The sequence below is a fragment of the Lepeophtheirus salmonis genome, chromosome 5 (genome assembly GCF_016086655.4).
Source record: "Lepeophtheirus salmonis chromosome 5, UVic_Lsal_1.4, whole genome shotgun sequence".
NCBI classification, from domain to species: domain Eukaryota; kingdom Metazoa; phylum Arthropoda; class Copepoda; order Siphonostomatoida; family Caligidae; genus Lepeophtheirus; species Lepeophtheirus salmonis.
The window spans coordinates 62,589,016-62,616,971 of NC_052135.2; the positions used below are offsets into that span (position 1 = coordinate 62,589,016).

At 27.5% G+C, this 27,956-nt stretch overlaps 1 protein-coding gene across 1 annotated transcript in view; it reads right to left on the minus strand.

The window, feature by feature from the left end:
* Nucleotides 1-27,956, minus strand: part of LOC121117601 (neural cell adhesion molecule 2) — a 434,435-nt gene that overhangs the window by 204,598 nt on the left and 201,881 nt on the right. Inside the window, exon 3 of the mRNA XM_071888883.1 lies at nucleotides 24,265-24,473. Within this exon, the coding sequence (XP_071744984.1) occupies nucleotides 24,265-24,473 (209 nt within the window). The remainder of the gene's footprint in view (nucleotides 1-24,264; nucleotides 24,474-27,956) is intronic.

Consider the following 27,956-nt stretch of genomic DNA (forward strand, 5'->3'; position numbering starts at 1 on the left):
GGGATACGGAATTAGGGTAATCGCAAATATATATTTATATTTAACTTGTCGAGGTTACGTGATATCAAGTTAATTTTCCATTTATGTATTCATATTGTACCAGTTTAACCTTCTAAGTCATGAAAACATTATTTTACCAATATGACTCTCTGACTGAGAACCAGTAGATGGTTATTGTAAGTTAATTAAAGACAGAAAATCCCATGGTGATATATGAAAAAAAATGATGTGGTCTCCCAGAAAATTCGAATTTTTTTTTGGAGAAGAGCTGCTTAGTTGTCAAGACATTTTAATATATCAGCTCCATGCTGATAAAAATGGTCTAAAATCTATCCGATTTTTTGACTTATGTGCTACTGTTTGTCGTCCATTTCTATAGCAAATCCATGTGCAAAGCCTCATAAGAATTTTTAGAGTAGTAAAACTTCACTTTTTAAGGCATAATACCAAATTAGTATAACCTGTACTTTTCTCACGTTCTATTTGTTTGTTTGATCCAAAAGAAGAGGAAAACTCTTTACATTCACTCCGTATGAAACATCTTAAATTTTTGAAAACAAGGTGTACTAAAACTTTTTTCTAATAGATTAATATCTATTTAATGATTAGTTTAAAATATTTGGTCTATTGCTTTAAAAACGTTATGGCAAAAAACGTCTGAAAAGAACGTATTTTTACATAGTTATTCTTATTCTTTAAGTAAATTGTAAAAGTAACAACAATTAATCATTTTATTATATAATTAATTTACAGTATTTGGGAGTAGGATAATGCAACAATTGATAATTGATCAATACATAATTAACGTAATTTTTGACTATTTTAAAAGGAAATTAATAGTTAGTATGTGAGACATTTTATAGTTCAATTTCTCAAAGTTATATTACTCATAAATTAAGTAGCTTAATATATCAATATTCAACATTTGCATCAAATAATTGTTAACCATAGTATATAAATATTTAAAAAAATAAATGTATGAATAAAGATACAAGCATACGCCACGCAAAGAGTTTTTAAATTAACTTATACATCAATGTTTTAATAATCTATGATGGAAAAATTATTAGTTATGACATTTCTAATGTAACATTGTATCACAAGATACAAAAAATTGACTTCTTAAAATAAATGATTCAGTTCATTCTATTTCGTTCAAACTTAGCATAAATTATTATTATCTTTAAGCATGAATAATTTTTTTTTAACAATGCCACGAAAAGACACATTTTTATACAAAATGTGATTATTGAAAAACTATTTTGTGTTTTCTTCAAAACTGGAACAAAATTTGCTTTGCTAATTAGATCATTCATTATCTTAAAAAAGAAACGTAATTATATTTAATGTCAAAAAAATCCATATATAATTATTTGTAGACTTCCTTCTGTCTGTTTGAGTCGTCTCTACAAAAACTATTCGATAAATGCAGCTGATTTTTGTATGTTATCTCTTTAGAAAGCCAAATACATTTTTTGCCCAAGCAATTTTGGAGCATTTATAGCTCATTTTTTGTTCCACTATATATTATACTTTTGTAGCCTGTTTGAAAATATCTTGGCCATACACAATTAGCCTCTTACTGGAAGTTTGATGTGTATAGGTTGAAAAACTACCTTTAAACCTGTATAAGTAATTACTTAAATAATAAAGATGGTAGTACTTTAAATTCTTTGAGCAAAGGGAGGTCATAAAAATACAGCAAAATAGTATATTGTATCGTAACAGCTAGTCTCTCGTATAACGGAAATAAACGACAACACTTCATCATAGATATTTAAAAACTTTTAGATAAAGCCGATGTCTTCATTTACAGGCCTTGTGAGTGTTCTCTCACTGGCCTTCATTCCTTGAAATAGGAATGGTATTTATTTATTGAAAAATAAAAGTTATATTTTCCTTGCCCTTTATGAAATCATTTTTTTCTGAGTAATTACTATTACATTTTTTTAAATGAGGTTCAGTTTGTGGGTGAACGTAACTTTATTTCCTGCTTTGTTTCATTATTATTTTTACGGTCTTGTCGCACTTTGTCTTAGAATGTCTTTAGTTGCAATTTCTATGTATGTAAAACAAGGTAAATAAATTGTTTTATCAAACTGAGAAATTGCTTTCTATGCATAGGCGTCATGCAAATATTAATACACATGATATTTTTTGCATTAAAAAAGCACAATTAAATCAAGTACATAATTTATATAAGTATTTGCATACATATTTTTATTTTCTTTAAAGCCTATTTCGTGTACGACCCTAAACATATTATTACTAAATGGAGTCAAAATTCATTTGTATATATTAGTTTGCATCAGACCTCAGAAGTAAAAAAGATGGCCTTGGCGGGATGATAAAAATGTTGTATCTATAATAAAAACACACTTTATAAAATATTTTTAAATTCGAATAAATTGAACTGGGAATTCATTTAGCATTTTGAAATAAGAATATTATAGTATATTGTTATATTACTATGGTAACCAACGCAAAACATTCATTTTTGCAATTTTCAGGAAATTATGGTTTTAATTTCACAAATGTCTCTAACAAAGGCCATGTTACTGCTGATTGTATTTCTTTTAAAAACGTCTTAGGACGGCAGTTACTCTGAGCAGCATTTCGTCATCACATTGATGAGATGATGCTGACACTGATATTCAAAGACCTGAAAATAAAACCCCGACTTCACTAGAACTATCCGTCTTCTTAAGATTGAAATTACTTTTGTTTCATTTATTTAGTTTATGCACATAAATTGGTAATATTCCTATTTCTTAACATTGAAGTGGCCCGATAAATTTAAACTAAAATTTATAAAATTTCTACAAAATTATTTTTTATGAGTTAAAACCCTTTGGCTATACCGCCTCACCGAAATCAAAACATTTTTAAAATCATACGGATTTGATGCACCTTAGCATACATATCACTTTCCAATTTATATTGTCATATATATATTTATTGCCAATTCCTTCTATGTATTTTATGGCGTTGTTTAATGTTTAGATATGTGTGTTTCGTATTAAGTTTATCAAGTTCTTCTGAATGTGATCACCACCCTGAGCGAAAAACAACAATACACCAAATTATCATGAATAACTATTAAATATGAATTGATTATATGAAAGTGCATATAAACACAATTAAATAATTATTATATCTTCGAAAAAATAGACATTGATAATAATAATGGATATTTCTTAATTTATGGTATGTTCATAAGTTATAACAACTATTCAGATATTTTGACCAATGATATTAATTTAGGGGTCAGACACCGTATAAACCTATTTCTTTGATGTTCATTTTGTATGCCAGTTAAGGCCAGAAATCAAAGGAAATGATGATGAGTAGCTCATATTTCTTCGTGTTCTTTCTTATGTTTCTTTGTCACTTCTCATTGCATCTTTTTGTGGTACGTAACAAAATGGAGCTCTACAAAGTTTTCATTTGATTAAATGCTGGTACAATTTTGGAACTGGGATAATGATGCAGAGGACGACATTTCTGAGATAAAAAGTCTTCTAAAAATGGAAAAAAAAATTCATTCATGAGCCACATTTTTTTAATTAGTTTTTTTACTGTTTTGCGTGTATACATTTAGTATGGGTCGAAAATGATGGGATAATAAATTAAAAAGATTAATGTTTAGATAGGCAAAAAAAAGAACCTTGCAATAATTTCTAACATGAATAATTATGTCTATAACACTTATTTTATGAAATCATTTTAGTTGCCATTTTTAAATACAATTACATTTTTACAGCTATTTTTTAATATAGATACTCCTAATTTGTTTTTATATAATTGTAAGGATATTTAAAAACAACAAAAGTAATTCTCTTTTCCTATAAGTATCTAGATAAAGGGTTTTGTCAATCCAATTTATTTATTCAAGTCTAATCTTAGGACAGGGTCCATTCGGTAGTTATAATTGTCGGTTCATATACTTTTCCTAAAAATGTAGATAGTGTAATAAGTAAAAAAAAATCAAATAGTTTTGAAATACCTTCATGTATTACTGTTTTAATTATAACTCCCATGTATTATAAACATATTATTATTTTATTTAATTATTTAATATTTTATTGCAATGAGAGGCGCAAAACTTGCAGTAACATTTAATTCAGTTTTCATCCTGTTATTTTAATTATGGAGTTTCAATACGTAACCAAACGACAGTTCAAACAAAAATAAACAAGTGTAAAAAAACAACAACATTAAACAAGGAAACACGTGTGTGATGGCTGGTGTCAGTGCCAAAAAGGCTGCACAGACTGTCAATATCTCCCTCCAAATGGCCTCCAGCACCAAGAAGTCATTTAAGTATTGGAAATGGTATTGCATACATGCAAGAAAAACCAAAACTATGTGGCTGACTTCTGGCCTCCCTTCAAGTGGCCTCCTCCTGCCATAACATAAGCCCAATGGGCAGTTCAGTTTGGGGAGTCTTGGAGAAAAAAAGTTCGCAGCACCTAAAATCCAAAATTGGATTTACTCCAAGTTCCCGTCATGAGAGTTTGGTACGTCATGGGCAGAGTATTCATCGTAATGAACTTCTTACTGGTCACTAGCGTGCCAAGACTGTTATTGCTTGTGGAGATGGATATATAAAAAATGTAGCTTAATATTGTATATAACCATATAAGAAATTTGTTTTGAGCTGTCTTTTCTTGATTCAATAAAAACCACGCTTTTCATAATTTAATCATGCTACTGCAAGCTTTGTGTCCACACTCTGTATATGTAACAGTCTAATGACGTAAAAAAATTAATTAAACTTCTTTATGTAACAAAAAGTGGCAGTGGACTGAACTTGGATTGCAGTATATGGTAGAAGATAAGGACTGACACAATCCTTTTAGATAGTATGTGAATTACTTTGAATAAAAATTATGTAAATTAATTGGTTTTTGTATTTGTTGTTTCTTGATAAAGCTACAAATAACTTTGACTTTTCCTTCTCTTCCTACACAAATTTAATACTTAGGAGTTTGAAAATCCATTATCCATATATTTGTGTTTATAAAAGAAGAACTTTCATCATTGTATGTACTGAATGAAGTGGATTTACATAATTGTCCGAAAGAAAATAATGAATATAAGCAGGAAGAAGTGAAAATAATAGAGGTGTTGAAGCAGAAGCTTCCCATTGTAGAATGTATGAAGTTATCCCATAAACCCCCCTCTGGCCTTAGCATTGGCTTTCTACAAATATATAAGGGTATATACATATTTTGATATATATATACGCCTATATTTATAAAAGTTACATTATATTAAACTACTAATGATGTGTTTGACAGCATACCCTTTATATTTTTAATTTTAGAAAATAGTTCAACTGTATTATGAAGTGTAGAGAAGAGTAGTATATTTTTCAATTATCTTTTTAGTAGTAAGTCTTTAATTAACATTATTTTGTGAATTGTTTAAGTTAATTTGGCAAAAATATTCAAATCTTGGGTATCTGTAAGTATAGAGTAGGACTTGTAGGTGTATCTAAAAAATTACAAAGTTTCTCCAAATTTTAAGAACCTTTCGGAGGAAAGACACATAGGTGTCATAGCGTATGATTGTATTTGCTGCAAGTTCCTATTAGAAGAAAAAAATAAAACCAATTTTTCATTTTAATGTTTTTATTTTTTGACTAAGTCTTACCATTTTGTTAATTTCAAATTCCTTTCACTAACTTTTATTATTTCAATTGAATGTTATTATGAACTATTTTTTAATTTTTCAAAAAAAAAAAAAAAAAGAAAGAGTGTATTGTCATATTTTCAGTGTATGTAATAATAATAATAAAATAATCATAAAAGCTATCAAAAATAAAAAATTATGTTCAGGTTGCAAGTATGAAGATTGTTTTTACATTGTAGGACATATTTTATACACCTCTAATGATACAACTCTCCAACATTTCAACAGAATAGAAGTATTCTTATATATTTTTACATAGAAGTATCGATCAAGTTTCAGAGTTAAAAAAAAAAAATCCCCCTTACTAATACGATGGAGTTGACAAATTCAGTATAAGTAAACATTATAGTACTATAATTAACCCATCTGACTTAGGAAATATCTTGAAGTATTTTCCTTCTCTAGGGGAAACTGGGATTTGAACTTGAGCACCCTGACATTCAGGTGCACAACTTTAGCCTCGGAGCGTATTATCCTCAACCGTCTGGGTTTTCTCCAAAGATAATATTCTTTATAATGATGTAACACACATTTGACAAATATTTCCTTCTTAATTTAATATTTTTATATTATTCCTTTTTTTATTTTCTTTAAAATAATATAAATTTTTAAATAAATGTTTAAATTTAAACTTGGACATAAATATTCATAGATATGAAGAAGTGAAATTTTGAAATATGGGTAACAAAACATTGAAAAACTTGGAACTATAATTTCAGAAAAAACTCAAAGAATTGCTTTGTACTTCGATTAGTACTAAATAGATAACACTCCCTATGTATAAATAATTACAGGCCTTAAAGAATAAATTCGATTGACCTGCCATTATTTGACGATCCTAGACGATGTATTTTCCATTTGAAAGACAAATCTCTCGCCTTGCGTTAATTCTAAACATATATATATATGGTGCTTGTAATTAGAATTATTTATACAAAATAGTTGAGATCATGTTTTGGAGTCTATTTAGTTTTCTTTTGTTTTCCTTTTTATTATTATTATTTTGTTATTATATTTTGAGTCAGTTCGATATTTAGATTCTTAGAATAAACACATATTGCAATAAATAAAAATGTTTAAATCCGAATTAAAGTTTAATCCAAAATTGGATTCTACAATGGTGACCCGACAGAAAGAATCTACTGTACTGAAGTAACTAAAAATGAAACTGTAGATATAAACTACGTTTCAGTAAATTTACAAAGGTTCGCGGCCTTTCGTCCGTCTGGATATTTTTTTCGTGCGGAGGCTCAATTTGAGCCAGCAAAGATAACTCAAGAAAGAACAAAATATAACTATCTCCTCAGTGCTATATCCAAAGATATATTCCTTATTTTTTGTTGAATAAGTGACTTGAATCTGACGTTCCTTATAAAGAATTAAAATGTTTACTTTTAAAACAGTGTCTTGGCTATAAAAAAACAATTGAGAGCGATTTTGTCAAATTAATTAGAAACAGTGATACTAAAGAAGTGAGTGAAACGGAATCTAGAAGTTGGGATTTGATTAACGAGAATTGTAAGAATAAAACGGATTTAAAGAGACATTGATCAAGTACATGGTTAGTGAATGCCTTCCTTTATCATCTCGTCAACTGTAATCAAAGTTTTGAGATACCCCCCTATGAAGAGTATATTCAGTGAGCGAAGACGGAAGAGAGCGTGTGTAAGTTGAGCAATTTGCATATTCATCAGTTAGAGGAGGAGAAGGAACACTCGCCCGAAGAAATTAATCATTTCAATAAAAAAGACTATAAAGTGTGCCAGCGTTTTCAGGGTAGAGATTTTTGACCTGCTAAAAAATACACACCTAATAATATTTATAGTCATAAACAAAAAAGCCTATGTCAATTTCATTATAAATATGAAAATAATTCCTATCGTTATTTGTCTCCTTATGTTTGCCTTGAAATTTTATATAATGGTGCAAAAAACTAATTTTGCGTCGGGTATACCCGACGCCTAATGTAAAAAATATTAATATTAAATGTAAAGACTCCAAAAATATCTACTACCTCTATCTTCTATTTATTTAAGAATATTTATCAATTATTAAAAAAAAATCTCAAATTTGTTTAGGTTACAAGCCCATGTTACTGATCCTACAAATAATATTAAAAGACTTATAACTGTTTTGATTGATAAAGGAGCACAAAGGTCATTTCATAATTTTTGACATTTATCCTGACGATAGTCAGGTGTTAGGTTATTGTCTGCAAACAACGAAGTATTAAACAATATTGGATGCTCAACTCAAAAGGTTCAATTACCTGGAATGGACGCAGTATCTTGGAATTTTATTGCTACGGATATATATTTTGACTCAGCTTATATTTTCATAACAAACAGTTCTTGACATCCCGTTTTCCTGAACATTTTCGGGTTTTACATCTACAGCAAAATTCCTGTGTAATGTATTTTTCGTGAAAATCTTGCTGTTAATTATTTTATAATATAAGTTTCATTTTATTATATATAATCCACCAAAAGTTAACTTAATCATCACTTACTAATAAATTATTTAATTCTAGATACATGGAAGTCGATCACCGGGATTTTCTTTTTCCCGCACACCTAAATCGGATATCTTTATTCTTTTTAAGTTCTTTACACTGACAGTTCTTAATGTATTATTTGTATATAGATACATTTTTCCATTGGTAATTTTTGGGAAGTAACCACATTCAACGATATCCGTGTTAAGAAATCGGTTTTTTATTTTTTTATAGTTAAAACAAAAATTTGTAATAAAATAATTGTCCAAGTCAAAATTTGTAATAAAATAATGTAAGAAATACCAATCTTTCTGAACATTTCTTGTTAGACATTTTATTAATTTTGAACAAAATATATATATAGGCCATTTTTTATTCTGATATGTTAAAATGTATAATCAAAAAAAAAATAACTTATTTGGTGAAAGGAAAAATGCTGTTTTTATTCCTGGTATGTATAGTTCCATGGATAGGGTTACGAAAAAAAAATAAATAAGAAAGGGTGTTATACTTGTGAACACAAACTAAAATTTATGTACGTACTTTATAAGAAGAGAAAAGTTAATAAATGGTCAGCAAATGTGAACACTAAGCAAAACTTGTGTGCACATTTTGAACAAGTTCTTATAATATAATTTGCAGTATTTCTCCACTTGAATTCTTCATGTGAATGCAAAATGACAGTTTTGAAGAATATTTGTGAATAAATTGGACCCCATATAACAGATATTTAGTAAACTCACGAACTCTTGCCACGGGTTTTAAAAAACAACTCCTTCATTATTAGTGATTATTAAGTAATGGAGATCCTGAGAATTGAAAATATGTTTTGGGTAGGCTAAGCTAGTTTAAAATTTATTATATATTTATGAAGTAAAAAGAGAGTTACTTAAATTTATAGTATTTGTTATTTACTACTTGTGTGTGTGTGGAGGGGGGCGGTGCAATTATTTATGAAAATGTGCAAATTCAATTTTGCTCAACTTTTCTAGTGATTACATATATTGGTAGTATTTTGGTGGGAGAAAAAACCTATTATGGTTAAAGTAATAATTATATAATCAAGTATAGTTTTAAGGTAATATTAAAAGTATATTGGTAGAGGGATTCGGAAGTTTCATTTTTTATGTTAATTTGCTAAAATTCAAAAAGTTTCATTTAACTACCATTTCTCAAGTGATAAATATAATTCTAATTTTTCATTTTGAAAATACTAAATTTTAACCAAACGAACTACTTCAGATGCTTTTCTGAGCACATCAAAATTTTCTAATTCAAAATCATATATTCTCTGATTATTGAATTTTTTGGTTAGTTGGTGAAGACTATTTATTTGTAAAATCCTGTCTGGCGGGAAATTACAATATATGTTTTTGAGGGCTAAAAATACGCTCTTGCCAATTCGGTCTAAAATTGAATTTGATTTTAACATCCATCCCCTTAGTATTACTTAGAGGATCGTGATATTGGTATGTCATCCCGTAATTTAAATCTATGTACCTCAGCATTCACTAAAACACATTTATTTTTTTTGGAAATGTGAACTCCTAGCGTTTACATAATATGTATTATTCGTTATTATGAGGAAAAAAAAATGGGGTAAAATTCAAATATTTGAACAATAAAGTCAATATGCCTACTCACATACATTTGTGCACATTCTCTTATGAATAATCTCTATTCATACAAATACATCAATAGAGTAAACACATGTCATCTACCTGTGTATTTGATGTAATTTAAAATCATAATTCAAATATTATCTGTTTATATTAAAAGTACTTTATGTACATAGATATATATTAAATTTCATATTCAAATATCTCTAGAGTTACAAACTTATAATTTTATTTTTACAATAGAGCTTTTAAATATTTATTTTTTTCATATTTTTTTAACTTTCTTTTACAGACCATAAATCATTAAATGAAGGGGAAAAGGTTAGAATATATCTAAAAATTTTTTTTACATAAATCGCTATTTCACACACTGTGCTTCTATATGAATTAAATATTTCAAGTTTTTTTTTTTGTATGAAATATTATGTAGTTGTAAGAAATATAAGTGAAAATTCATCTTTTTGTTTTTATAAATCTTATTTCTTTTACATATTATATTTCTGAGCATACATTTCCAAGTTATTTATATGTGAAGCTTATTTAAAATACTATATACAATACTCTCTCTAATAGTTCAAATAGTAGACCAATATGTTGAAAAACAATATTATATAAAAGGGGTAATGAAAAATGCACGTACGTATGTAGGAGGGGTTGTATAATTACGAACACAAACATAAATATACGTTATTCAAACATGAAAATTTAAAATGTTTAATTTAAATATAATATGTAGATCTTATAGTTTAAGAGATATTTCGCTTTTCCTGGAGCCATCATATTGAATCAAACAACACTCGAATTGAGATAGACTTAAAGAAGGTATTTGTGTGAGAGTGTGACAAAAAAGTGGGAGTCAGACATATGGTCTTATTCAATTAAGACCATTCTTATTATCAGTTACCAGTTATATGATTTTTTTTTTTGGGGGGGGGAGGGGGAGAAAATAAATTACTCCTATAAAAAAGGGGGACCTTCTATATTTCAACTAAAATTATTTCAGCAAAAGTACTAAAATTATAACTAAATTCATAATTATTCATTTACTTATGGATTTTCAAATCAATTTAAACCAAAAACTAGCGATAATTATTCTTTCAGAGGGGAGATGTTAACACACAACAACTTATTAAATAATAAACAAAAAATAAAAAAAAGCACACCATTTATCTTTTTTACTTTTGTAATCGCTATATTAGTTTTTTCTTTACACTGATCCCTGCTTTACTCATGAGTAATACGGCGTCCCAGTGAATAATTTATAATTTTCTTTCTTATATATTATTAAATAAGTATTCTGGACGACGGATAAACAGAAACTAACCTATCAACTTTAATGGGTTTGTATAAATTTTTACCAAATGAGAACATGGGAGGGGGGAAAAGTTCCTTAAAGTATATTTCCCAGTATTTTCTACAATTTTGCTCTTCCAATGGATACATGACAGTTTTGAATAACGTTTGTGTATGAATGGGGTAAAAAAACAGCTTTTTATGGTAGATATACCGGATATGTTTTTTTAGATTTTAAATCTACCACATCTGAATAGCTAAATAAATTATTTTGTTGTAAGGATGTAAATTCTTTTAGGCAGGTTAGTATTTTTAGAAAATAAAGTGAATTTACTCGCAAAAAACATTTTATCAGTTTTTTAGTCACGAATTTCTTCCTCAAGGTAATCCTCTTCCAAAAATTGTGAAATTAAATTAATTGATAAATATATATGGTGTGTGACAAACTTTTGCTTATAAATTGTCTTTTAAAGTATATTGTGTTAATAAAAATAACACATTTTAGCTCTAATAGGTATGCCAAAAAACGTAAATCTATTGAGCTGAACATTTTTAAAGGAATAGAATAGAGTATGAATTGAGTTGATGTGGACACATCTAGAGATGAGTATATACATATTTACTACGGCTAAATTTGGTAACACATGACAATCAAAATTTGTTATATGTATATTAAACTAACAATATGAATAAATGTCACGGGATTCGAAGCCCTTGCAAATAATAGTCAATTTTATAACACCATACATTTCAAATTTTAAATATAAGTTTATAAAAATTTAATTTAACCAGTTTGATATTTTTGGGATTTTAATTTTCATTAATACAATTGCGAATATATAATCAATGGATAACAAAACCGGGAAAAATGCGAATTTCATAGTTAGATTTTCTAATGTTGCCAACGTATTACCACATCGAAAAAATACAAAAGATACGTGTTTTGAAATAAAATACAAATCTATTTTTAGAAGTCTTACATGGAAAAAGCTATTCATTTTGTTTATACAAAACAGTTCATGAGTTACTTTTTATATTAAAGCAAAAATTCAGAAATATTTAGTAAAAAAAATCTTTTACTTTGATCGATTTCAAAAATAAAGAAACACCTCATTTTTGTGCTTAGAAATGGACAAAACATCTCAGTAAAAAAAAAAACTTTCAAAATATCACCTCACTTAGTGGACGTTAAAGTGTTACTTAAATATTGGGATTAAAATGAGCCCCGTTCTTTATCCAGAAGTTAAAACGCTTAAAAATCCATAAAACCATGTAACACTTTTTAGATTATAAAGTAAACTATTAATAATCTGGAAAATTTTAAGCAATTTTTCTACTTTTGTAGAACTATTTATTTAGAATGACCCTTTAGTCATCTAATACACCTTTTTAATGAATCCATATAGACTTAAGCCTTCATTTTTAAGTACGTTACTACTTGACATTAATTATGTACATAATAATTATAGGTACCTACTTATATACATAAAAATATATCAAGGTCAAATACAATATTATACGATGATACACAAGCAATAGATCATTGAGTAAGAATAAACTTATTAATCTACACTCACAGTATATATAATGTGCTATAATTATATTTTCCTGAATATCTTATGACTTTGTATATGTAAGTATATCTATAGAATAGCCCCTCTAAAATCTTTTACCTATGTATGCTAGAAAATATATAAATCAAATAATTATTAGTTTTTTCCCCTTCTTTTTTTTCATAAAACATTTTAACGTGACGTCATTTTCTGGAAGGAGGCATAAACAACTCAAATATAATAAGAGTAGTCAAAAAAGTTTTTTTATAAACAAAAGACAGCTTGTATATCTCAATTTTGTATATATGTGATTGTTTACTCTAAATGCCGTAAGAAAAATAAAATTTTCTACTAAAAAAACTTCATACATAGTTTTGTGATTTTTGACCTGGTATAGCTTGAGAAGGTGTCAAAATAGACACCTAAAAAGAGAAAATACGTTTTAATTTACAGTTTTTCTTGGATAAGGGTAAGAACACAGGCCAGGCGTCTGAAAAGGTAAAAAGTGTAGCATCCAACCACACACATTTTGGTTTCGTCGATTCAGTTCCTCTAATTTCGATATCAATGATAAAATTACCATTGGCTGAAAATTTGTCTCATGAAACTGTCACTTAGCATTTTTGATTTCCAAAGAGATAAGCATTATTGTAATAATCCATTAAAAATAATAAATCTCTTTCTACTACACTAATATAGTCATCAGATCCTTGCTCAGTTTAGATAGAGAAAAACTGTAAATTATTTTTCATACAATTATTTTTTTTTGTATTTAATTTATCTTCATTATTTCAAAGATATAATATGTGATTCAATGGCCTAAAGTTAGGATAATGACAGACTATGTTCATTTATGAAATATACTTATTGTTTTAATAATAAATTAATGACGATATTTTTTTTTCTTTCAGAAATCGGTAAATTTTTTATAATATCCTAACATGGATATAATTTATATATTAGTTTTATTTTTTAAATTTTGTGAACTTGTTTTGCAGAACCACGTCGTTTTCATATGATCACACTATGCATATTAAGGCATATAAATTTCCTCTTCATACGTTTATTCTTTTTAGTCACAGTGGTACAATAAATATTTATTTTTGATGAAATGGAAGAAAGCATTTTATATAGAGGCCCACATTACATTTTGAATATTCTGTTCCAACTTTTTTTTTTAATATCCTTGACACCTTCTCCGACTACTTTCTTGAACAAGATGGCCCATATTGTCCAATCTAAAATCATTTTCTCGTGGTACAGTTGTAGATTTTATCCTATATCTTTTTGCATTACATTGGTATTTTCTCAAGCAACTCATAGAAACAGATCTACGAAATTATAATTGGCCTTCTTTTGATCCTTTTTTTCTTCCTATGCATTTTGAATGGAGGTGTCTATCATCCAAGTGAACAAACTCCACCACCATTTCTTTCCTCTAACTCTAATTCTATAACAATTAATAATTTGATCCATTCTATCTGTTCCTCCCATTGACTAGTTAGCTTCTTTTATTCCAGATAGCATGTCAATTTCGATAAATTTATTTTGCTGTTTTGAATATCTCTTCACTTTGCCGGTAGAATACTGGCCAAAAACAATTGAAGCAACAGTTACGATAGCATTATCTTTCCAACGACTAATTTTCACTTTAAAATCTTTCGATAATCCTGCAGCACATTCCGAATACCCTCTTTCTTCATTTACAAAGAATTTCGGAGAGGATATTGGACATTTATTGTCAATTCTGTTTGATCTAATGGTACCAGATCTTTCATATCCTTGATATATTTTTTAAAAGGATGGCAATAAAATATCATTTCTTTATTACTGAAAAACATTTTTTTTTTTCATTTATCTGATCGAGTTTTTTTATTTAGATTATATAAGAAAAGGTATTTGTTTGACCCAATGAGAGCATAAGATTTACAATTGACTATTATTTATTGATGAAGAAACTATTTATTTAACTGAAAGCTTTTCATAAACAAAGGAATTGTTGTTCTTTATACTCCATTTTTGGGTTGATTCTTTTAAGAAACAAGATAAAAAAATCAATATTACCATTTTATGAAGAAAAAAATACAACCTTTTATATCCAATGAAGAAATTTTGAAGTACATTTTGAAAAGAAAAAAATAATTAAAGATGACTATTCCTTTAGGACGTCTTTCTTTTATAAATTTTGCAATCAAAGTAAAAAATTTCAGGTCAATATAAGAATTATGGAAATCTTATTTTTAATTCAGTATAAATATACTACTGAGATTTATTTTAAGAAAGGACATACTTTTATATAATATATATTTTTTAAGTGTTCAAGAGTATTTTGTCTATGTAGATAATAATTATTCACATTCGATGTAGAATCTTAAAACAATCTATAAATTAATCATAATTACATAATTAAAAACTATCACTTTATAATTTCTGTGCAGACAAATATCAATTTTATAATATTTACTCATTGCATGATATCAGATTTGGGAAGACGTCCTTCTACAGTAAGTCCAAGTCGATTCTCAAGTCATTGCTTAGAATTCCAAGCCTATACCTAATCCTTAAATATTTTCTTAGAATCCAATTTAACACCTTGAATATGCACAAATATCAAGTTCAGTTTGAGTTTTTAGATTTCTTTGGAGATATTTTATCTTTAAGGTATCAAAGCATTGGAGTCATAGTCGAGTAGCAAGTTTTGGCTTTTGATTCCGAATCAAATAGCAAGTCTTTGATTATGAGATCAAATTGAATCCCAAATCATCAAAATATGAACTTGAGTTCAAATTTCCTCCTCTGTATAATACAGAAAATACAATAATACGTTTTTTCTATTATATGACATTATATAAAATGAATAAAAATATCCATTATGGAGAATTCATAGATTTCAATTATGGAAAAAAGTTATTATTTCTTTTTTTTTTTAAAGGATGTGAAATATTTTTTGACTCCCGAAAAAAGACACTGTAATTCATTTTTTTATTTATAGCCCATTTTTTAAAAATATAATCGTTAAAGGATGAACCTGGAAGATCATTAATATCCTATCTCATACATGTATAAAAAGCTTATTCATAATTAATTTTAGCTTTCATAACTAAGGTTTTGAAGAATATGTCGCAAAGTACTCTATAAAAAACTTGAAACCTTCTTTTTAAATATCAAATAATATGTAAAATATAAAGAGCAAAAAATACTTAGATGATTTTATGGGTTACTAGGTCGATTATGGAATATTATATTTTTATTCGAAAAGTGTTACATTAGAAACAAGTAATCCAATTTTGAAAAACAATACTATATCAGGAATCGATATTCGGTTTTAATACATTTTTTTGATAAAATAGCTGGCATAAAAAAAACCTTGTATAATAATAAATTTTCTATAATGGTCTTTTACAAAAGATAGTCTAAATTATCATTTTACTTTCAATTAAGTCTACAATTTATTTATCTTCTGCAGTATATTTTCTTACTGTTCTTGACTTTCATCTATTTGTATAGTGAGTTCACTTTGTATAACTAGAATAACACCTTATTAAAGTGTATGTTTATCTTTCCTAAAAAATATCAAACTAACATATATTTTTATGCCATTATTGTTTCTCTTTTAAAAGAAAATATCAAACAAAATTACATAGTTATCAATGTTATTGCATTTCGTGTATTGTAAGAAGTACTTATATAATTTTGTACCAATAATAACGAGAAAAAACTATTTTGAATAGAATGTCAATGTTATCATTATTACAAAAATTAAAAAAAAGTAGCATTCTTACATACGTTAAAGATTGTAAGATCAAAAACGGAGTACAATTCCGTCTTGAGTGTTGCAGTTCTTTATGTAAGTTCACTTTATATTTCAATACATCAACAAAATTTAAAACTAAATTATATTTGTACCACAAAAATGGAAAATAAGGATATGAAGATCATTACGTGGTATCTATGATGGAAGAAAGTTTTTCTCACAATTTCAGATTTAATCAAGAGCAAGCAAATTTTTTCATCCATGTTTTATTAAACTATTTTTTATGAAATTTAATTTAATAGGGTTGGCTCATAAGTAATGCAGCCTATTATATTATAAGGTTGGACATTCTTTTGATAGGCCGTCATGTTTGTAGTCGTAGCACCCCCAGGAGCTGAAAATTAATCATAACACTTTTTGAAACCGTTTGCGGATGGCTGGATTGAAGAAAAAGTTGAATAGTAGGGGAATTGTGTTTTATCAAGACAATGTCAGGCTTCACACATCTTAGAAGATGCTGCAGAATCACCTGGTACTTAAATGGGAAGTTATTATGCATCCAACCTACAGTTTGGACTTAGCAGCAAGTGACCACATCCTAATCCTTTGGATCAAATCGGATATACAAGTTAGTGGTGTGTCAGACTTTATTTTGGCTGTCCAGTTCAGTCATACATATTTTTCTTAAAACTTCAAAAGTTCAAGCGTCACTCAAGTTTGTGTCTTCTTTTTCAAATAAGTTATTGTACTGTCAATCGGAAGGGCTATGATATTAAGAACCAGTCTATACCGAATAAATTAGGACTGATAAAGCCCTACACATATAAGTGTAATTAAAAGTCTCTTAGTATTTTATGCATAGAAACTGACTTTGAGTCTGTATCATTGATTTTACATGTTTTTAAAACACACAATTTGGCTTTATTGTAAGGGAATAAATATATAATTTTATGTAGTTGGTTTTTGAGTATAATAAACAAGCACATAAGTGGATATATTATTTCAATGGCATTGTATATGTTTGTACTTAGATTAAATTATATAATGGCAAACTGTTACTTTTTTTTTACACTTATTTATACACAATGCTGATGTTAAAAATTAAAAAAAAATTAACTTCAGAAGAAGCAAATGAAACACATACCATAAATTAAACAGAAGTTACGCTTATTCTGAGTCATAGTAATAAATTTTAGGCTTATACTATAGTACTATATTTGTATAATAACCCTGAAGCATACATATAAAAAATAATTTAATAAGGAATTAATTTAAACTACAATACAAACACTTTGTTGGTCTCTATACCAAACTCTACATGTTTTATTGGTATGCTAGTTATATAATATGTGGTGATTTAACGCAAAAACAATTTAAACAAAAATCAAGAAATGACTTCCGACAATAGTTGATAATTCTTCATGAAGGAAATGATTACTGGCCGTCAGATTTAAAGAGGGAGTGTATCATTTTCAGGCTTTGTGTCTACTATTTATGGAATTTTATGTTCATCTATTCCTCAAGGCAATATACTTGGGGTAATGAATGATTTTTGCTTTTTACACTAACAATAAAGAGGATATAGTTAATCGGAAAATGCCTTTAAATTGTACTAAATCTACGTTTTGCTTCATTTTTACAAGAAAAATTAATTCAATCACCCAAGTTTCTAAAATACTAGATTATTACTTTAAACTTAGAAATTAGCATCTTTCGAGATATAGACTATACAGTATTATGTGATAAGTAAAGGCAATCAGAACTTGGGAAGCATTAAAAGATGTTAAGAAACTCTTATTATTTCGTTCTAGGTGAATCTTTATAAACTTTAAGTCCTACCGATCTAAATGTACGTGTCTGATATCTGGAGTCCTTTCATAAACTATTTGATTATGTTCCTGGAAATAGAATAAGTCAGTTTTGCGCAAATATTTACTTCATTGGGAGATAACTACAACTATTCATGCAAAGTCAAAAGACTAAGCCTCCTTACTCTATATTATAGATATGCAATAAAAGATGTAATCACGCTTCAGGAAATTTTAAACAGAAAAATCAACTCTAGTTAACAATTTAACCTTCACTAATAATAAAATTTTTATACTTTACTTGTATGAAGTATAAGTGGATTGTAATAGGGGTTTACTATTGCCCCTGGTCGAAATAAACAAATCTAAAAAGGCTGACGAATGGGGAAGAAAAATATGTTAAAGGTCTTGTTCTTTTTGGAATTTCATAGAAGAAGGGTTGAACTTTTGAGGTAACAAGGGCTCTGGGCTTTGCCATTCTTAATTGTAAAGCCCTCATAGCCAGCCGACTAATCAACTATTAGTCTACTCGGGAGAATGAGTTGAGAGGTATTATCTTGCCAGTACCTTCCATCAACTTTACAGATTCATCGAAGCATTTAAAAAAAGGGTGTTAACAATTTTTAACAAATATTTATCATAATTGTGAATCTCCATGCTTACTGTTGTTATTTTAAATATTGATTGTTAGAATATTAGGTGAAATTTTACCCAGAGCATTAAGTCTAAACTATAATGTTTATTATTAATGTACTTTTTGCGCATTGGTCCGGTTTATTTATATATATATGTTCGAAATAATATATAAACCAAATAAAGAATGTTGACAGATAAAAAAAATAATAACTTGTCACAGATATATATATTAATGTACATTATTTATATAAATATATATTTTAATGAACCCTAGTGAAAAAAAAATCATTTTAGCTTGCTTTTGTGTTGACGCTCACAGTGTATATATTAAAAAATAATTATTTTACAACTATTATATTTTCTAGTAGCATTCTTTGTATCATAATCAATTATTATCTACTTAAGGAGGAAAAAACATTTTGTACCTTTTTGTACCAAAGGAATCGCTTCACCTTCTGTTCTAAACGTTTTTTTAAAAAGAATTGTACTTGACAAAAGTATATAGTTACATATCTAAAAACACTTATTCTCTAGATAAAAATAAAATAATACAATTGATAGTATATCCATCATGGTGTGCAGTACGTATAAGTATATATATATTTACTTGAGTAGGTACTGAAAAAACCGTACGGTTAATAAATTTTTATTCAAGTACAAGTTATAGGAAGGCTGTCATTCATGCTTATATATATATTTTTTTTGTATTAACTTATTCTCTTAATACCACAAGAAGCATCAATAGTATTTACCGTTTATCTATTCTGTTTATAGCTAAACATTACACGAGTTACCCGAACTACCTGAAAGCCAAAAAAAATAAAAATCGAAACGATGTGTTTTTACTTGTAAAAAGATTCTAAAATGTAAAAATGACGGAGATAAGTACTTCATATTGGCAGAGAATCTTTTTTTCTTTATAAATTGTACTGGGAACATCTGATTAAATTTAGACAATCTTTTATTAATCTTAACGTTATATGACTCTTTTTTCCCTTTTTACAGGTTTAACTAATTCTGACTAAATTCCAAGAAGAAGCATCTGCCGTCACTTTATAAAAATTGATTAGATTTTTGAGTACAGTTGGTGGAATTGAACCTTAAACAATAAAAAAGTAATCAAACTTACAATTTTTAAATCACAGACTGTCTAAAAATTATCAGTTTTGACGTTGTTTAATTTTATAAATGACCAGATTCTAAATAAGAATAGTCTGAAATGCCTACATTTTCCAAAAAAATTATTTTTAACCGTTACCCCCAAAAATATTTTGTAATAAAAAATCTTTTGATTTGGTATGGTGTAATGTTTCTATAGTCTATTACTTTACAAAATAATAGGTGGGGGAAAAAGCTGTTTCGTAATTCCTGTCCTTTTTTAAACTAAGAGTATCTTGTTCATATTGGTAACATCAGATCATACGATAATGCTGCGTTGTGAAGATGTGAGATAAAATACAAATGCTTTTACGGACTATATTCTGCTTTGCTGGTTCAGTTGTGAATTATTGTGTGTCGAGTATGGAAGGATCAAAGGAAAATTTTCCAAGCAAAAAATTGATAATTATAAAACTTCTTATAAACTATTGAAAAAAAAAATACTAAATTACTTTTTCTCTAACCTAATAGGTAGTTGACAAGTTAGTATATTTTACCAGTTATAATTTGTTTCAAACTCTTTCAACTATTCTGAAAAGATGTTCATATCTCTAAAATAAGTTAAAGGTTCTTTTCTTATCCCTTGATCAAAGGCAAACATAAAGTAATAGGAGTGGCTTTAAACCAAAGTCACCAATTTCCCTTAATTTATTTAGTTTTAATTTTATAACAATGATAAATTATTTTGTTTATAATATTGATCGAAGCATTCATACATAAAAATGTAAATAGAACGGTATGATGATTTTGTTTTTTTCTTAGAATGTTTTCCTTTTTGTCTTTTAAAAAGTACTGAATTATTTAGTATTTTTATTTTGAAGTCTTGATATTTTTCCTGAGGAGTCAAACAAGCTTTTTCTCAGTTTTTTGAGTTATTAAAATTTTATAGAGCATATTTTTGCAAATAATTTAAACACAATTAAAGGTTGAAAATTTTATATCGGTTCATTTTATTCAATATTTGTTGATAATACGTACAAATAGTAGAATACCAAATTTACGCTTCAGGTAGCCAAAAATTACTCATTTATTGTGCACAATTTTTTTCCTATTTATGATAAATGTAATTTCTAAATAATTGTTTAATAAGTATTAGATATTTTTTGTTCTATTTTAATACTTTATAAGATGTGTTACAATCATCCAGTTCATTTAAGTATGCCTCATTCTGTTCGACAACTTGTTTTTAACAGGAATCCAAGTTCATAATGCCTTTTTCTGAGAAACCCTTGTCTTGCAAGCCTCCATTGAGGTACCCCAAGCGCATTGGCAATAGACAGGAGCAGGTAGTAGTCATTCGGAGCCATGTCGAAACTGTGGAATAGGTGCATCAGAACTTCCCTACTGAGGTCTCAGAACTTCCAGCGCGCTATCAAAAATGTTTGCGGCCTGTTGTTGTCTTGATAATGTATTTTTCTCTCCTATACATCAATACTAGCTGCTTCTGTTCGAAATATAGCTTCGAACGGTCGAGTTGTTCAAAATTTAGCAGGGAAAAATATCTTGGACCACTTTTGTACAACATAAACTGAAAGGGTATAAATAGCAAATTTTTGTGGTTGCTTTTGACACGTTTTCCCCTTTTCTTCCTTTGAGATCTCCATGTTCAATAATTCAAGACTGAACTGACCAAGCATAGTAATGTCCTAAAAGTGTTTGTAATATGCACTCAAATCTTAAAATATTTTATCGTATGATTCACTGTGACCAATAATTAACAATATATACTTAGTTAACATATAAGTGCAGGAAATACGAAATTACTTTTTCCCCAACTTAAGGTGTCTATTTTTGTAATAGTTGGAAATTTGAAATAGAAGTTCAAAGGTATATAGTGGACTAGGCGTTATACCATCTTAAGTCTAGGGCGACAAATTACTCTTCTCTTGAATTAGAATATAGTTTTTTATAACATTATTAAACAATGTACGGTAAAGATGATCCAGTTTACTAAAGAGAAAATTAAAGAACAACGCTTGAATTAAAAATAATATAAATATTGTGATTGATAAATAAATTATTCTCATGCAGTGGTTCTCCAACTGTGTGCAACATAAATATTGCTTATAAAAGTAGATCATGCTATTTAATATACCGTATAATTAAAGGAAATTGGGATTTTTGCATTATCCTCAATTGTCAAATGTTGTGAAATTTAAAAAGTTTTATATATAAATGAAAATTGGAAATCTGGATAATTCTCAGGTGGTACGTAATTCAAAAAAGTTTACGAATAATTGTTCTAATTAATTGTAAATACATCATAATGACGTGCCTTATAAAATGGATTTTTTTGGTTAAAATTTTAACAAAAAAATTATGTTAATCAAAGGAAAATTTTTGTAACTAAGAATAGTTAAATGATAAATCACTATCTGGAAAAATAATTAATTTTAATTAAATTTGGAAGTCAATACTATTTACCTGATCAGTTATAAAAAAAAAATTTGTGTCAACGCCACAATCCAAAAATTCTTGGCACATTTGTAGTGTATAACTAAAGAACTAGTAGCTATCGTTATTTTGTGATCAAGATGGAAACAACATAAAAAAATGGTATCAAAATTACTAAATTTACAACAAAGACTCTTCATCCTAGTTAATGCTCAAAAAATGGATAACCGATGTTCCCAATGATACCAAACGATACTCTAGACGATTTGAATTGATTACAATTTTTTGTCTAAGATTCCAGGTCCTTTTTTTACATCATGAGGCTAGACAAAAGCTTCTTGCAAAAACAATGGTTAGCAGGAAAGTTAGAAAGAAGGGTGAAAATTGAGGGCAAATCAAGAAAATAAGAAAACATAGAAAACATCGTTCAGAACGATGGATATTACCATAGGGATTTTTGAAATGCTTTTCCAAGGGGGGAATTTTTAAATTTTTTGTTCTTCCCTTCCAAACCAAAAGAATAAGAAGTATGAAAAAAGTAGTTGTGATAAAAAATTGACGGAAAGATCTATTTATATGCTTAAAGTAGTTACTAATTTGGTTATAATTATAAATTTGTATTATTATATACAGATAAAAATTAGTAAAAAAGAAAAAGAACTAGAAAGGAAAAAAATATTTTTTTCCCTTAAATGATAATAAATAATGTCTTCTTTATTTAATGAGAACTCGAAGTGCGACCGTCTATTGTCTGCTAAAATCAACCAAAGTAGAATGACAAAAAGCTATGATACAAGATAATTTTATTTTATTGGAAAAACATTTTACTTTTCTAATTGATTTTAAAATAACTCATAATAAAAAAAATTGTACTTCATACTCGTTTATAAATTGTAATTGTCCAAATGTAAAACAAATTTTCTAAAATTTCGTATTTGTGTTCTACGTACCTAGATGAAACACCAACATTTTTGGCCGTTGATTCTGATAATGTTGGGGGAACTGTATTACCCCTATTTATAGTATATATGCCATACATATTTTTCATACTATAATTTTGAATTGGATTAAAACAGTCAATTGCATATATCAATATATTAAATATCATTTCTTGCCAAAAGCTCCAAATGGTTTTTTGGTAAAAATATGTTTGGCCAGTAGTTCTAAAACCTCAAAAATGTTGCACTTACAGCATTATTCCCTTAACTAAAGTTAGAGGTGTTTTGTTAGAAAAATTGAGATTGTTATGCCTTAATGGTTTAATTCACAACAAAATATAGTAAGATAGAAAGTTTTATCATACAATAATAAGATCCTACCATATACTCACACACAAAATAGGCTTCTGATTTATATTGTTGGGGTTCTACAGATAAGTTCAATATTTTTACAAGCACATTTTTATAATTTTACACAAATATATCAAATAAAATATTGTGAATACATTGTCAGCTCAAATTGATTCTGTTTTTTAAAAATTAATGTTTATTCAAGAATTGGTAAAAATTATTAGTCAATCTAACAAAATGTATAAATATTTTTAGTAAAAATAATATAATGTTATTAAAATCAATTTAAAGAGACGAATGGTCTAGTTAATGTTGCAAATTTATATAAATAAATTATTAGCAAAAGTTTCAAATAGCTTTTTGTATTTATTTTCTCTTTTGATTTAAAAAACACTAAATGACTTTAAAATATAACACTTTTTTGATATGCATATTTTATTAACATGTGAAAATATTTGTAATAAAAATTAGTCGAAAATAAATAAATTTGACTTCATTGACTATAAAAACTATGTTTGTAGATACGTTCAGAAAAAAACAATAGATATAAAAAATATATAAAACGTTACCTATGACAGTTAGATTGATGAGAGTATTCCGCGTTTGAGCCTCAGTAAAGTCTACTCGACAGCGATAAAGTCCAGCATCTGATCCACCAATGTCATGAACGCGAAGTACAGCAGGGAATGCATCAGGTCTAAACTGTGCTCTCGAACCAAACCATTTTTCATCAGACCATACCTCTGCCGTCGCTATACCGTCATTACCCACTTCCAAACTAAAAAAGTTTTAATAAAATCATAATATACCAATACTATCATTAAAAAAAAAAGATATAATAATTTTTTTTTTGATGCAGAATCAATTTTTTGGAATGGAAGAAATAATGGTTAATTCCATCTTGGTACCCCTTGTAGACATTTAATCTTAAAAATAAGAACGTCAAAGTTACTTTGCTATTTGTATATTATTAACATTATACAATTATTCATAATTTCTTTCAAATGTACTCAACGTATGTACTTCATTAATAAATTCACACTTTTAATGTACCACCATTTAATTCTATATTTTTATAAAAGGATACATTTGTCCAAATTCATTCAAAACTATTATATCTGTATATGAAAGCACATACAAAATAACTACTTATTTATTTCTTTGTGCGTTTTTTTTAAAATAAAATATATCCAAATGTTTCCCTTTGAAATAATTTGATAATAGAAAATTCTTATAAAGTATATGTATAGAGGGTTTCTACTGCTATCACATGACACAAAAAAATGACATCATACTGAAGTAATTGTTGTTAATGTACATTAACAACTTTAACCTAATTAAAAATCAATTGAAAATTATCTTTAGAGTTCGGATACACACTTCTATAATATATATAATATAATATATTATAAAATAAACACTATCTATTAAGGTTTTAATTTTTCTTTGTTTGCTAGTTTTCATGGTCTGTTTATGATTATTCATGAGTTGAAAAAAAAAAGATCGTCATATTATTTATTTATAAAAGTTAAAAAAGAAAAAACTATATCAAAAATCAGACAGAAACATACTAGACTAAACAAATGATTGAATCTTAGCTGGTAAACCAATTGGACAAATTTTGTAAAAAATGTTATATAATGGCATTTAAAAAAACAATAATTAAAATTTTTAAAAGGAATTGTATTATACTAAGTTTTGTTTTGTTCTGAACTCTTTCATCATAATAGTTCATCTCCAAAATTATGTTTTCCCACCTTATAAAAAATTTGATCGCTCATATTCAAATAATTTACTCTTGAAATTTTTTTTTCTAATGAATCGAACCGATTTTCAAGATTTATTTTTATATTCATTCACAAGATTAAGCCAACATGTGTAGTATTTATGTTTACACTGAAGATTGTTTTTCAAACTCTATTGAATGTAGTTTGTGAAGACAATGATAACAAAATTAAGGATATCTCCAGTAAATTATAATTTATAACAACATTTTATTAACTATGACATCCACCAGCCCACATTATGGCTTCTACCCTCTTCCTGACAGGCACAAACCTAACCAAAGGATTTTCTTTCTAGTCAGCTCATGCAGTCTAGACAGAGACTCTAAAGATCTCACAGACACGTGAGGCTTGCTGCAGAAGGCTACTTCGACCTTTGACTAGGTGAAATAATTCAAATGCCTAAGGTTGTCCTTGCAATGGCAAGACTTTATAGAGATTTTTCTTTGGGTTTCAAATCAGTTTTTAATGCCATTCAAGACAGTTATGCGGATTTTGAGGTAATTGCCAATCTTAGTTGAGATATTGTAGCGGGCAAGTATTTTTGGTATGATAATTCTTCTGACTTCTATTTTATCGTTTTTATGAATAAAAACAAGTACAAATGATAGTCAGAGCATACCTCCATCTCAATTTTGCCAAAATTTCCACCAAAACTCGATCTGTGCACATTTCTTTTATTGTCAACTAAAATATGACGCATAGAGTAAATAAAGGCAAGATTAAAACATGTTTTATACATGAATAAACATCATCAACACCATTATCTCCCTTCCCCCCCCCCTAAATGAAAACTGATGCCATAAATTTCACAATAAAACACCTTATTATTTTTAACTTTAAGATAAATTATATTTTATACGACGACTGAACAATATAATAACTAATTTTTAATTTACTATTTCTATAAAAAAACTAGATATGATTATAAATCCTATAATATGTTTTTTATATTTCTTTAATTTATTCATAAGAAGTATGGTTTTAGAGATGTAAATTTAATATGAAAAAATCCCCGTCTTTTTTTTCAGCAGTAAAATGGATATCATTGAGAATATTTGGAAGTCTTTTAACGACATTGTAGACCTAAAAATTTTCCTGCTACCTTCTGCATTGAAATAAGAGGAGCATACACACCACAAGATAGACAAACATGTGCAATATCTATAACCCAATATAGGCGTAAAGGTCAGTTTTATTAAAGATTGCCCAATTACCCTGATATCTTCAAAACCCTTTCAAATTTGTCATTTTTATTATAATTTGTTCAATACTTTTGAGTGATTAATAGATAAGATGTTGAAAGGATGTTTTTGGGTGTTTCTACATCTTCATTATCATTTATAATAACTGGATCAAAATGACCCATAAGACAATCCTTGAACTCAAAACATTTTCCTCAAATATGAGTGATAAAAAACAAATATTATAATTTTATTCATTTAAATTAATTTTTCTATTACATAATTGAATTTCAAATACAAATTAAGAGTTACAACTATAATTATATTCATTACTATATTTTATGTTTGTTTTTTCATCTTACTCTCAATGTAATATATGAAATGAAATGTGAATGGATATATGTAACTAAAACAATTTGGATGTTCTTAAGTATATCATCATATGCCCATATATTTTTTCATTATGTGTTAAAAAAAAAGTAAGTTTTGGAGTGAAATTCAAATGATTAAAAATTTGTATGATACATAATACTCGAATAAACTGAAACATACATTTTTGATCACCCTACACTCCAACTCTATTTTTCTCTTTCTCCATCTTTTTTCTTCAAATGAGTAAGCAGTGCACAACATCATGTGGAATATATTATTTTTGTAGCTCTTTATGAGTTGAAATAACTATTATCACTAATATAGTTATAAATTTTGCAAGGAAAAAAAAATTAGTAATCATGTATTTCAATAGATTTGTTAAAATAATAGCACCTATTAGTCATTATGGAAATGATGATATAGTTGCACAGATATTTATTAATATATGAGCTTTTTAGAAAAAGCTCATACAAAAATATATATTTTTTTCTCCTTTAAAAGGAGAAAGAAAAAAATAAGGAAATAAACTTGGAGTTAGTTAATTTTTCCAATAAAGAGTATATCCTTCAAAAAAGTAGGGTATAGTTCACAGCTTCATATCAAGATATCATTTATTGTTTTCAAACAATCAATGTAAATATGTAACACTAACAACGGATTACACTTCCATAACTTCCATGGCGTGTTTATACACCCCAGAGACTGAATTATCAGTTTTTGCTTTGTAGATCATATTTTAGCTCCACCTTCTATGTACAGTTAAAATAAATCCACTAAATTTTTTGAAGGATGGTTTTGGTCTATTAACAAATTCTAAAATTGATTATCGAGATTTAAATAAATATTTTTGATGGCTCTTATATTTATCTACCCCAACCGAATTAATCAAAAAGTGATATGGAAGGGTAAAACTAGAAATTT